At 42.0% G+C, this 14,738-nt stretch overlaps 1 protein-coding gene across 1 annotated transcript; it reads left to right on the top strand.

Moving 5' to 3' along the window:
- Positions 1–1,025: 1,025 nt before the first annotated feature.
- Positions 1,026–12,820, top strand: LOC308335273 (circularly permutated Ras protein 1; the record flags this gene model as incomplete). Its single annotated transcript, XM_080792291.1, has 16 exons — positions 1,026–1,125; positions 1,556–1,641; positions 2,277–2,498; positions 2,615–2,665; positions 2,869–2,958; positions 8,002–8,153; positions 8,291–8,372; positions 9,007–9,128; positions 9,435–9,519; positions 10,302–10,408; positions 10,906–11,018; positions 11,122–11,233; positions 11,901–12,041; positions 12,277–12,370; positions 12,482–12,532; positions 12,692–12,820. The coding sequence occupies 16 exons, from the start codon at positions 1,026–1,028 to the stop codon at positions 12,818–12,820; spliced, it is 1,737 nt and encodes a 578-aa protein (XP_080648417.1).
- Positions 12,821–14,738: the final 1,918 nt, after the last annotated feature.

The raw sequence follows: 14,738 nt of genomic DNA, 5'->3' as shown, positions 1-14,738 counted from the left end.
ACTTGTTCACCTCTACTACTCATTCTTAGATATAATTACATCAGATTAAGGTAAGAAAATGTTTGCTCCTTTAACTGTGAGTTAATGTAATTGAGCAGAAGCCACAGCTAAGGCTAACCCCCTTAAGTTAAAAGTAAGGGGGTTTGTGGTTTGATATCAGTTTGGCATTTCACTTCATGATGAGATTGGTTCAGTGTCACAACCAGTAATAGTACCTGTGAGTCACACATATTGTTCATATGTGTAGATTCCATATGCTAAACTCATAGTAGTCTTTGTCTGTGTGAAAGCACTCTGTGCCCAGCCCCCCACCAAACGTTTTAGCCGAAAATAAAGCTCACAACGCGTGAATCGAGCGTTTTCTTATTACGACATGCCCAGAACAGGACAGCTATAGGGTTTGAGTGATTACGTATTTTTATTTCTCTGCCTGACCTCATTGTCATGACACCAGGCGTCTTCTAAGACAGAGGTCCCCAACCCCTGGTACTAGTACCACTAGGTACTTTAGCCCCCCTCGGGTGGTACACAGAGGAGTCACCCAAAAAGACAAAAGTGGAATGAAATATTTATATTACTACAGGTAGTTCTTCTGACCAAACAATTGGTTTGAAAATGGCTATCCAGCCGTGCTGAAATGAGCATGACAGCACACCTAGCTGTTAATAGAAGATTTGAGAACAAACTAATCACATTAGAAATATCATCAGTTGTGCTGATTAGTGATTGGACAGAGTTTTGTCAGAGCAACAGCGTTATTGGCTTAGGAATGGAACTAAAAGGGCAGGTATACTCTCTTGTATTTTAACAGTTATGTACTATTATGTACTTCAGTATAAAAGGGTTGGGACCCAATGTTCTAACATATTGTTACTGGTGAGTGGTGGCAGTAGTAGTGTCTGAGACCAACTTATATAAAGAGGGGGAGAAAATAATATTATGCATCTCTAGTTATATTTGAATCATTTGAATGACGGTTCCACATTCACACTCGGCTGTCAGCCATGCATTCTAATGTTCCCTCCATGCATCTATTCGTCTATGAAGGTCAAGGTCAGAGCAGGCTGAGGGCCAACGTGAACGTGGTCTCCCTCAGTGTTGGAAAACTGGTGGACATCAGCAAAGGTGCGAGCGACACACACACACACACACACACACACACACACACACACACACACACACACACACACACACATATCTCACGAGTACAGGAAGCATCGCCTCCTCCATATACATGTATATGGCGAGTCGACTGCCAATTATCACACACTGAACAGAATTTTGCCAATCCCTTATAGCTCTCAGCTTGTATGACAACTGATGTATGTACATTACAGAGGCTTCCAAATATGAACACAAGCTGTTTACATTTGTAACCAAGCTGTATGATAGCATCCTAAGTCAAGACATTGGTACTTAAGCACCTTGGTAAGGAATGCCCCTTCCAGACTGTGGTCAAATGTACATGCCACTTCCAAAATGGTCACTTCTCTACTTCTACGCACGCTCGCACTATGCATACCGACTTTTGGTCCACTCTTCTTCCAATGCTCAGCCTCGTGTCTCCAGAGTTGCCAGCCCTCAGTGAATTGTGGGAAATGTAGTGCTGTCCTGTCGCCTGTGAGTTCTATACAGGTCAATGTGAGTTTAAATTCACCCATATACATTTCACTTAGCATGTTTTGGGAGTTCCTTTTGTTTCTGACCATGTCACGACTCGAGAGTATCTCCTCTCCTCTAGTGTTGATTTTTAAAAATTTTACAGCTAATTTTGATTTAGTCATAGTCTTTTGAATAATCTTAGTCATAACTTAGTCATATGAAATGTTTTAGTTTTAGTTTAATTTGGATTAAATAGTAAAAAAAAAGATTTTAGTCAACTAAATCTACAGTGACTAAAATGTATTTTGGTGGGCCGTGATGGTGTTGAAATGCCAGATTTATACTCAGCTGTGTGCCGAAAATAGCCGATCTACAAGCTCACAACGTGTCACAGACTAGTGCACACAACCAAAAGATGTCTTGTCTTTTAGTTCTACCGGATCTCTTCTCCACTAATCCCTCGCTAAACATTTTTATTTAGTTTTTATTTGTCGACGAAATCGTCAGTATATGTAGTCATAGATTTAGTCATCATAGCTTAGTTTTTATTTAGCTTTTATTCAGTTTTCTTCCGTGACAAAAGGTATATAGTCGCCGAACATTTTCCGGCATGGCTTTAGTCGACGAAATCAACGTTGCTCCTTTCCTCTTCTCTCGTCTCGTCTCCTCTGCAGGTGTGGTCGTGTGAGTTCTGCGGTACCGAGAACGCTCTCTCTCTGGACAGCTCTGCGGACCCCTCCATGCTGGGCCCTGGCCTGGGTGCGTTTCAGGGCCCCAGGGGCCCAGGAGACGTGCTGTACCGGCCCACCCCGGTGGACGACGACTATCAGAACCTGGAGGATAGCGTGGTGGTGTTCTGCGTCGACATTTCTGGAAGCATGAGTGTCACCACTGAGGTGCGTATAGAGGGTGTATGCACATGCATAAAGGGAGTGGCAAATCGATGTTGATCCTAGAGCAATGTGAAGCCTGTAGCTCTCACCTCACAATTATTATTGCTGTCAATCATCAGGTTACCCCCGGCAACAGCATCAGGTCACCAACCTACATATCCCGACTACAGGTGAGCGTGAATGCACATGCGCACACACACACACACACACACACACACACACACACACTTTTACTTGCTGTTGTTGTCATATTATATATGATGTTATATTTGAGTTATACCATTTAACGGATGTCTGCCAGCCAATGCTTGGTGTCCATCCATGGCTATAATTACCTTAATGCTAAAACTGACAGCTTGAGTTGTATTTTCAGGGAATCCAGGATGCCCTCCAGAGGGCGCTACAGTCTCTGCTCCAGAGCTCCCCTCACAGGAGAGTGGCCCTGGTGACCTTCAATGACGAGGTAGGAGCATGATGGGAGGGAGGGGGGGGAGGGGGTGGGCTGGGGTAATCATCTTTCTTGTCCCGAAGGATATTCATCTTCACAGGTCTGTTGAAACACCCACAACAAAACAACACATAGCAAAGAAAGACATTACCAAGACAATACGTAAACATGAGGTCCCCCACTGTGCACAGCATAACTCCTGCTATAGCGGACCTTTTTCCCACAGCAAGGTTCTGTGTCTTTGTCCAGAGGGCATGAGGTTGAAAATGCGATATGATCAGTGTCATGTGATATTGAAAGTGCTGCTAACCTTATTGTTCATAACAGAAAGTGTGGGTGTTAGAAGTCTGATCTTGGAAGCAAAAAGCAATACGGGTAATACTGAAAAGTTTGTTTCTGTTGGGCATGGACAGTACGGATCAGGGCCCACAAACTGTGTTAATTCCGTCGACTAAAACTATGACGAAGAAAACAATGTCTGTCAACTACCTCTTTTCACCGAAACAAAAACGAAATAAAAACGAAGCTATGGTGACTAAGACTAAATAGACTAAATGGATCCAGTAGAACTGTCTGATTGCGCTCAGGTGTTGCACTCTGAGAATGGCGGATCTACAAGCTCACAACTCTTTATTATTAATTAATTATTTAAATGTAGAACAGTGGTTCTCAAAGTCTTCACACGCGCACACACGCGCGCACACACACACACACACACACACACACACACACACACACACACACACACACACACACACACACACACACACACACACACACACACACACACACACACACACACACACACACACACACACACACACACACTCACAGTCACAGTCACATTTGAATTATTTTATTTGGATCTGCACAAGAGGCGTAATACAATAGACCCAAGCACTGATCAGAATTAGGTTATACATTATATGGTCCAACCAGATATAGCTGCTGCACATGCTTAACACACAGAGGGAAAAGAAGAAAAAAAAAAAATATATATATATATATATATAAATATCATAAGACAAAAATGTGTTACTTTGGGCAGGCCTTGATGACGTTGTGTCGTGATACCTGATTTTACACTTGGTTGCATGTGAGTTCTTCACATGCGTGTGGCCAGGGGCGGCCTTAGGAATCTGGAGGCCCGTTTCAAGACCAAATATGAGGCCCCCATATACCTATGACATCATTATTTTGTTGATACAGCCGTATATTGATACGAGGCCCCCTGAGGGTGGAGGCCCCCCCTGGGGGTGGAGGCCTGTTTCAATTGAAACTGGTGAAACATACTTAAGGCCTCCTATGCGTGAGGCCCATGTACAGTACCACTTAGTATTCAGGTAAATGGGTGAAGGGTGACAGCATTCAGGTGAAGGATTACAGTCAGCATAGCAGAATGACATTCTGTAGGTGACAGCGGGCGGAGCTGTCTGCCTAAATCAACTTGACAAACTAATTACCCCAGAGCTCATTGTGGCAGGTATTTGTCACAGGTAGGTCAAAGACGATGCATGCACACAATGTGGGTTTTTTATAGCATGGTTTGCTGATTGACATACATTTATACACACACACTTGGTTCACATGCAACCAACTGCTTTTGCACTCAGTACATTAATAAGCATACACATTGAGCAAACTTATACAAAACAAAACATATGCACATACTACTAGATTCCTATATTTTTTACTGTGTGCCACAAGCTCACAAATGCAGGCACACTCGCATAGAGTATCTAGGTTATCCAGTGCTGACCGACCCAACAACTAAAACACATACAGAAAGAGAGAGGCAGATGTATATTCATACAGTACACTGAGTACAGTATAGTAGTAGTGTCACATCTGTATACTGTATGTAACTTACTCTTACTCAAGTACTGTTTGTTTATTTTCACATACAAAAACAAATGATACAAGATCAATAAAAGAATGTGAAGGAGAAAGCCTAAAAACCCTCCAGGGGCTTGCAAGTGGCTTCTCCAGGCATGTTTATACATTCATAGTTTTTGTTTGTTTAAAGAAAAAACAATCATATTGAACATGCAGATCTTAAACATTAGAATACAGATAAAATACAGGGACAGTGAAAGGACGGAATTGTACTGTATAACAAGAAAGAAAAGCACAATAGACCCAAGTCAGACAATAAAACCGCTATAGGAGAACATTGAGTACACCAGGTTAATTTAGCAGACCGTATGGGAAGTACTTGGTGGTTAGGAGAAGTGATTTTAGAACCTTCTTGAATTGAGGAAAAGACAATTGCCATAGATGTAAAGGTAGTGAGTTCCATATTTTAGACCCTCTGAAGCCTATATTAAATTGAGATTGAGACGTACAGGCATTTGGAGGTCTGAGGTGATTTGAGCTACGTGTTGGATAATCATGAACAAATAGACCAATTTGAAGATGGTTCACCTGGTAAACACTGAGCACACCTAATCGACTAAATAAAGCCTGAGAAGAATGTCTTGTATATGTACACAACTTATTGTTCATATAGCTCGTTTCTGAAGACGGTATAATGGCTCAAGTTTGGTCTGATGAGTAGTAGCCCAGACTATATTACAATAATTAATATACGGATAAATCATAGAATAATATAACATAGTGGCTACCTCAGAGCTGATCAAATGACAGATTTTACGTAAGATACCAATACTCTTAGCAATTTTTGTAGATATAGACATATTTCCAGGATAATGATTCATCAAGCATAATGCCAAGGAATCGTGTGGAGCACACATTAGTTATGGGGATAGTATCAATATATATTTTAGATGATTTGTTCAGACTATGTGGTTTAAACATATGAAGTTTTTTTTTTAAATGTTAAGTGATAATTTATTGGACCTAAACCAACTGGACATCTTACCAAGTTCTTCATTCAAGACCTTAATAATGGTGTTGGGATCTTTATGAGAGTAGAGGACACTTGTGTCATCTGCAAACAAGATTTTAGACAGTTTATCTGAGACATTTGACAGGTCATTAATATATATCAAAAATAACAAAGGCCCAAGGTTGATCCTTGAGGCACCCCGCATTTAGTTAGTTTATTTATCTCAGTCATTTACAGTTTAGTACATTTCAGAATGAGGGTTTCAGAATTACAGTGACTGAAAAGGTTTGGGCTGAAGCCGAAGCTTATTATGCCCACCTTATTACTGATTCAAATAATAGAAGAAAGGGGAAAAAAAGGAACAGAAAAAAACCAAAAACAGGAACAATAGCAATGGGAAAAACTGATTACGGTATCTGTTGTGTTGTGCTTCTTGTATACCAATGATGAACAGAAAATTAATATTTGGCTTATATGCCTTATACTAGTTACGTTACGTACACATAGATTTAGCTTTTTTTAGAGCGTACTTTTATATTTGAAGTGGTTGCTTCAAATATAGTGTTTATTCTTGTTTACTTTTACTGTGTATGTGTTTGTATATGTATGTTTGAAGTGGTTACTTCAAACATATATATATATATATATATATATATATATTTTTTTTTTTATATATATATTTTTTTTTAATATAATTTTGTAATGACTACTGCCTATGCATATTGTATATTATTAAAGTGATTTTGTATATTTGTCAATTATCATAGCTTTATATGATCTTTTAAATGTTCTTATGGAGTTGCTCTCTTTTAGTTCTGTATTGAGTTCGTTCCACAGATTCACCCCAATGGCAGATAGACATCTCTCTTTTGTATTAGTTCTTGAGATTTTGATTTTTTTGAATATTCCAGTTCCTCTGAGTTCCTATCTACTCTCCCTGGGTTTGAACAGATCCTGCATGCAGGTTGGAAGTAGCTTTTTGTAGATCTTATACATTATTGTAGCTGTGTTGAGGTTGACTAGGTCTTCAAGTTTGAGTTTGTTGTTATTTATAGATAGTGTATTTGTTGGTGCACAATATTCAGCCAGATTAATTATTCTTATTGCTTTCTTTTGTAGCATTGCATGTGAAGAGGAGGAGAATTAGTTCCATTGTAGGCTACAAATTGCTGTCTGTCTTCAAGATAACTCAACACAGCTATTCTGTCAATACTCGACCGGTTCACATGCTATAAGAAGCGTGTTGCATTCTTTGCACCACATTCGATTCTCTCGACCAGCCTGTCAGTAGCTTCCACTGACAGGCTTTGCTTTCTTGGAAAAAAAGAGTTTGTTGATTTATAGGTTGGTCCAACATACTGTTACAATTCCATACAGATAATGGAACAGGATAAATCCAACATCACCAGTGTTGTCAAAGTTACTCTTAAACAGTAATGTATTACTTATTACTTAAAAAAAAGTTATAAAGTTACACTACTTTTTTTTTAATACATTTTCATTGGTTCAATATTTTTTAACCAACACACAGACATAAAGGGTGTTCAATAGCAATGATTTTTTTTTTTTTTAAGAAAAATAAAAGATTACTAAACGGGTAGAGTTAGCTGGTTTGAAGTATATATCTCTATTACAATTTACAACAATCTAGGCATTTAGCAGACGCTCTTAATCCTCTAGACTAGGCGGCGGCTGTTTAGAAACCGTTAGTGGATGACTCTTTATCTAGTATGTGGACCACATCATCACCGTGTCCCCCTCCTGTATCCCTTAATTATGTCCAGGTGGTGGTTTATCTAGTATGTGGACAACATCATCACCGTGTCCCCCTCCTGTATCCCTTAATTATGTCCAGGTGGTGGTTTATCTAGTATGTGGACAACATCATCACTGTGTCCCCCTCCTGTATCCCTTAATTATGTCCAGGTGGTGGTTTATCTAGTATGTGGACCACATCATCACCGTGTCCCCCTCCTGTATCCCTTAATTATGTCCAGGTGGTGGTTTATCTAGTATGTGGACCACATCATCACCGTGTCCCCCTCCTGTATCCCTTAATTATGTCCAGGTGGTGGTTTATCTAGTATGTGGACCACATCATCACCGTGTCCCCCTCCTGTATCCCTTAATTATGTCCAGGTGGTGGTTTATCTAGTATGTGGACCACATCATCACCGTGTCCCCCTCCTGTATCCCTTAATTATGTCCAGGTGGTGGTTTACGGGGACGGGACCAGAGAACCCACCAGGTTCACGGACTGGGCACTGATTGACTACGACCATATATGGCAAGAGGGCGTGGCCTACAGCACACCACATTGTATAGCGGAGTGCTACCAAGCGCTTCTGCAGAAAGTCAAAGAGTGAGTGTGTTCTAAGTACACACGTTTGTCTGTCTGTCAGTCAGTCTGTCAGTCTTGGTTGCGTGCTGAAAATAGCAGATCTGATAGTAGATCTGCTATCTTCAGAGCTCAACACCCGAGCATGTCTCCATGTCCAGGTTCAGAGATCACGGTGCCACCTGTCTCGGACCGGCCGCTCTGGTCTCCGTTGCCATGGCGTCACGGTACCCAGGCTCAAAGGTATAAGCTTTCTTATGTATTTGCTTGTTTGTTTGTTTATTTGGTCATGTGAGTCGAGTAGCACATGAACATGGTGTCTAGTGGTTTGAATCCACCATGGTGCAGCCGGCTTTGCCGGAAGTTTATATGAACACAATTGTGTGTTCAACGAGGGCCGGAAGCCGGGCGGGGAGGGTGACTGCAAGCATCTGGAGGACTTTAATTGGCATAATAACTAAATTGGGGAGAAAAATGGGCAAAGTTAATTGGAGGTTTTAAATGTTAAACTAAAAAGTGAGAGCCACCCACTGTATTTATATCAGCCAGATGACGTCTAAGGCTCTAAACGAACATTAAAAATCCATAGAATTGGCTGCCCACATGACTTAATTTTGTAAAGCCTTGCATTGGCATGGCTAGCTCCCCTCAACAACGCTTTATCCTTACCCGAGTTAACTTTTGACTGTAGGTCGGATCTTGTAAGCAGTGTAATTGTTAGTAATATACCTAGAAGGAACCGTTTTTACAATAACAATCTGATACAATTTGTTATCGAGTATGTATATCACAGGTGTGAGATAAGGTCACAGGCACATGTTATAATGCAGAATTCTGGGTAATGAAGTTTGTAACTCAACTCAATCTGTGTCCTCAGGTGATTCTGTGTACGGATGGCAGAGCCAACATCGGATTGGGAGCAATGGAGCAGGTTCCCTCCTCTTCCTCATCTTCCTCATCTTTCTACAGAAAGCTGTCTCACCAGGCAGCTGCGAGTGGGTGAGGATTATAAGCATCCTAGTGTTTATAGTTTCAATGTACGGATATTTTAGATTGATGTTTATTGGTTTACTTGATGATCCTAGTTGACTATTTCTATGCATTTGATGTAAATTACCTTGTGTTGTTCTTGCTTAGTGTAAAGTCGCTCTGGATTAAGAAAGAGTATCCGCTAAATGCCTAAATTGTTATTCCAAAATTGTGATTACGTCTTCTTTCTTTCTTTCTCTCTTTCTAAACACAAATTGTGAATGGTTGTCAGTGAAATGCTGTGTATACACGGTCGTATGTTGACGTGTCTTTCAGGGTGATAGTATCAATCATGACATTCGAAGGGACAGACTGTCGTCTGGCAGAGGTGGGCCTGCTGGCAGACAGCACTGGGGGCCGGGTGAGACATGCACACGCACATGATACCGATATTATTTGTGTATTTCGTTTTTGGTGTTCAGCCTTTTGTGCAAAGGCTGAACACCTGTGCTCTTGTTGTTGACTCCAACGACACAGATGCCAGGAAGTGTATTATTACATAGACCAAATACCTAGCCAAAAGTTCAGAGTAGGACAGATGAGAGACAACGTGACCTGGTAATCCTGGAAACTATTTGAATCATGTACTGTAAAGCTGTGGTTCCCAAACTTTTCAGGTCGAGCCAAAAGCCAAATGCTAGATTGATAACTTGTAGGCGTGGCTAGTTGCACTAAGCCAGCGGTTTATATGACCCAAACAGGTCATGGCTGATTCCTTTTTCAGGCAAATGTAGAACAGACAAACTTCCTTGTTCCTTGTTTTTCAATGTGCACACATTTTATTGTGGTAGCTAAAGAACATGGATTACGTTGGTCAGTTGGTCAGTATTCATCGGTTTTCAGACAAAACATCCCACTATAGAAATTATACTGGATATTGTGCACATTGAAACACAAGAGATCTGAAAACAAAGTATGTCTTCTTTTATTTTCCTAAAATCTTAATTAACAAAGGAGGCAAATAATCATTAGGAAAATATATATAAATAGGGACACCAGCCACCAGGTAGAAAAGTCGGCCATCCCACCGATGGCCAAAAATGGAGGATTAAAATGGAGGATTATGTTTTTTTTTAACCCATTGACCTTTTCTTTCTGCTGTTTTGTGTATTTTTCTCACCACCATATTCCTCCCGCACACAGGTGAACATCGTCAACATCGGCACCGTGGCGACGGAGATCCAGTCGTCCTTGGCAGACAACGTCCTGGCGACGGGCGTCAGGCTGACTCTGCTAGCCCCAGATGGCATGTGAGTGAATGGCGGGAAAAGGGATTAAAATGTGGCAAACAGCTGTGGTCTCTATAGTGCACTGCAGCCCTGTTTTTCCTCCCGGAACTTTCACCAGTGAGCAGGTGGGAGTGGGAGGGGCTGGGAAGGAGCCTGGAGAGTTGAGGCATTACATTATGTTTGACTCGGTTCCACAGATAGATATTGTGGAAATAGCAGATCTGCAAGCTTGTTGATAATCTATTTTCAAAATATTTGCCTCTTTCATCTTTTATCTGATATTTTTGCCAATTGTTTGACCAGGTTTTATAGTTTGTTGATTACTTTTGATGCAGTGATGGTGTTTTTATTTCAGGTATTAAAAAAAAACGTAAAAGTCCTGAAATTGTCACATCACTGTCATCTGCAAACCATAATAAATATATTGCTCATTTTATATTCAATAAATATCCATTCATGAGTTGCCCCCATCTCTCTCTCTCTCTCTCTCTCTCTCTCTCTCTCTCTCTCTCTCCAAGGTATTTTCCTTATGAGGATGACAGTAACCACAAGCTGGTCAGAGACATAGGGAACGTAACAGAGGGGCTGGAGATCACATTCCAGTTTGCCGTTAAAGTGGACAGCGTGGAAAGTAAGATAAACACACACACACACACACACACACACACACACACACACACATACACTTTGACTAATGTTGATAGTACTGTGTGTGCGTGTGCGCATGTCAACAGATTTCCTCCAGAGAGACAGACTGCCATTTCAGCTCCAGTTGAGTTTTAAGACCAGAGACCAGCAGAACGTCACCCGCATCATTACTGAACAACGCGGAGTTACCACCGCCAGGTAGGTGTGTGCGTGCGTGCGTCCGTGCGTGTGTGAGTCATGCCATGCATATGTGAGTGTGCATGGGCATGTGAGTTTCAACAACAGTGTACACTACAACATTTGGGAGAGAGCCAGGATTCAACAGGAGTGTCAACATCTTCCAATAACAGACTATAAATAGCATGTAGTGTACAAGTTATTGTACAGGAATGATGATACAGCATCATGAAAACAACTCTCTCTCTCTCTCTTTCTCTCTCTCTCTCTCTCTCTCTCTCTCTGAATCCAGTGATCATTATCAATACTGCATTGTAAAAATACTCTGTTAAGTAAAATAAAAATTGGCTATTTTCAAATGGCCTAAATTGTATATACGGTAGGTTTGAAGTTTGAATGTATGTTTTATAATAATAATCAAAATGTACAAAGTAAATGTGTAGTAGTAACTACTAACTAATGTTTTCAAATAAATGTAGTGGAGTAAAGGTGGAGGGGGCCTGTTTTGACATCACTATGTTGTCTGCATAGACTCCATATTTGGGCATGCCTGAAAAATAACTCCATATATGGGCATAAAAGGTGGGGCGTGCATTTCCAACTTGCATCGTTGCAAGTAGGCCAGTGCCCAATGGGCACCGCTCTAGTTTTTTTTAATGCTTGTTGTGGCGTCCGTGTCTCTCTCCAGCCGGGTGTGGGCCGGCAGTCTGAACATGGCTGTGCTGGCCGTCCATTGTGCCCAGCTGTGTGCCCGGCTGACCATGGAGGGCCGCGTCCACGAGGCCCAGAGGCAGCTCCACGCCCAGCAGGTCCTCCTCAACGACATCAGGTACGGATGGGCGGCTTTGACGTGTTGATTTCGTCGACTAAAGGCCAGTTTTCGGTGAAGGACATGGCGCCCTGGACTCACAGTCTTGACATAAGTATTATAATGGTTTATAACGGGTACATGAGAGACGGGATTTGAGGGTGTGTGTGTGTGTGTGTGTGTGTGTGTGCGTGTGTGTGTGTGTGTGTGACTGTGTGTGACTGTGTGTGACTGTGTGTGTGCGTGCGCCCTACAGTGAGCAGCAGCCTGCCCCAGAAGAGGAATCTATCTATGGCACCTGGATTGAAACCATGACAACCATCTGTGACGACCTCACTCCAGAGCCTGAGGTATTCAAACAATCAATTGAATCAACCAATTTCCAATTGACCACTGGTCAATAATTGGAGAACACATCTCGTGCACAAGCGTGAACACGTGCTCGTCTTTCTCTTTTTAAGGGGGAGAAGGTGGAAAAACAGCTTCAGAACAGCCAATATACTACTCTGGCTGTAAGTACTGTCCAAGTGTCCATCGCAAACACATGCACAGTGCGCGTGCACAACAAAAGAAAGAGGCAAAAATAGCCGAACTACAAGCTCAAAGCGTGTCTCATCGCGACCCGTTTAATTTCTTACTCCGATCATCACCCCCCCCCCCTTTCTGTCCAGGTGCTCTCTGACGAGGCAGCCGAGGTGGTGTACCAGATGAAGAGAGCCAGAAATGTGAACAGCAGCAGTCGTCAAGCACAAGCACACAGCACCACCAAGAAGACACCGGAAGCCATGGAGGCAATGTAGAGCAGTGGTTCTCCAGGTGTGTGTGTGTGTGTGTGTGTGTGTGTGTGGGGGGGGGGTCCTTGAGGTGGTTCCAGGGGGTCCCCAGCTAAATGAATGAACCAAGCTGACCTTTTACCGCTCTGTAACTCTAGTGTAGCCAAAATGGGGGGGGGGGGGGGGAAGAGGGGGGAGAGAGAGAGAGAGATCACACTGCGATTCAAGAAAGTCATGCACAAGACGTCTACTTGGAGACTTTGGAGTCCACTACATGTTTACTGCTCGTAGGACACAAATAAGGACTGAAAAGACATTCCGCCAGAGCCAACAATGCAACAGAAAGACATGGTGAAAGCACAAAGGAACCCAAACTATGCAGCCAAGGTACTCATCTTCACGGATTCGTGCAATCACTCTCTTATGACATTTTACCCATTGAAACCCATACTCCTATAATGACATCAGCAACTCTGTGGAGATCTCATTCTGTTGTGACATGGATCACCATGTACGTAGGAACCCCAGGGGTCTGTAACTATAACATCATCACCAGTGTTACGGTACCACAAAAAGATGACAAACTGTGAAGGCGAACAACAGTATTTGGGTGTTGTTTCTCCACTAAGGCATTCATTCATGTCAATTTAGAGGTGTTCCCAGTGTGTGTGTATTTTGTGCGTGCATATTTGTGCGTGCATATTTGTGTGTGTGTGTGTGTGCGCGCTCGCGCGATATCACGTCAGTTCACGGCACATACTGGAAGTGCAAGTTGGGAATAATCTCACCATTACAAACCAGAGGACGGACGGACAGAGAAGGTAAACGGTGCATTTATATAGCGCTTTTATCCAAAGCGCTTTACATAGATTGTGCATTACATTCACCCATTCACACGGCCCAGCCATCAGACCTATACCGGCCTGCGGGACGGCCGGCTCTTTCGGATTTCGCCCTTGCTGCACATTCACACACCGATTGTGGAGGAAACCATGCAAGGCAACAACCTGCATATCGGGAGCAATTAGGGGTTCAGAGTCTTGCTCAAGGACACTTCGACACTAACTCTCGATTCCGGGCTCCCATTCTTCTGGTCAATTCAACCCCTGAGCCACTGCCGACCCCAGAAGGAAAACATTTCCAACCAAGAATATTAAGTAATCAAGGCCACATCGATGTTATAGATTCAACAGCTTCAACTGAACCGTAACAACTATCCCTATGCTGGTTGGTGTTGAGAAAAAAACAAGTGAATATGAACAATTGAACAATACAAAGAAATCTGACTGTGGGAACCAAAGGCATCCCAGGATTGGTAGTTGATATCTTAACCAACCAGCTGTACAGGTCCTTGAGTTACAGTGTAATTAATGACACCTCCTTTGCTTTGACCTACTGTTTCGCACAAAGTAGCTCCTGGCAAAATTACATGGCCTCGGCTTGAACTTCCCCTGTCACGTTTACTCATATTTCTTAGACTAATCACACTGTTCTTTTGAAGAAATACGTTGCAAATAGAGATTGTTATTATTATTTTGTGTTCTTTGATTTCGTAGGATTACAATAATGATGTGGTACCATATAAGAGGCATAACGGGCAAAATACAAAATAACAATTATTTTACATTCTCTGATTGTGTAGACTTCTTGTAAATTAAGTAATGCAAATGATTAACAATATCTTTTTTAACTCTTGAGAGCATAAAATGAAACCAAACTAGATAAAGTGCCCCTCGGGGCACAGGTCTCCACCAGGGCAGGTCAGGTTGTGGCCTCCTGGTGGCGCTATAATAGGCCAATGTGAAAAGGGTGGCATTTATTTTTACGCCTTGAATGGCAATTGGATGATTTCAGGCATTTTGTTCCAAAAATATGTTTTTGCAAAAATTCACCTGTTGCTGGCGCTATAACAGGCCAATGTGAAAAGGGTGGGGATATATTCCTC

Source organism: Protomyctophum bolini, assembly GCF_963924005.1.
Source record: "Protomyctophum bolini genome assembly, chromosome: 20".
NCBI lineage: Eukaryota > Metazoa > Chordata > Actinopteri > Myctophiformes > Myctophidae > Protomyctophum > Protomyctophum bolini.
This window is presented reverse-complemented; position numbering and strand designations above follow the sequence as displayed.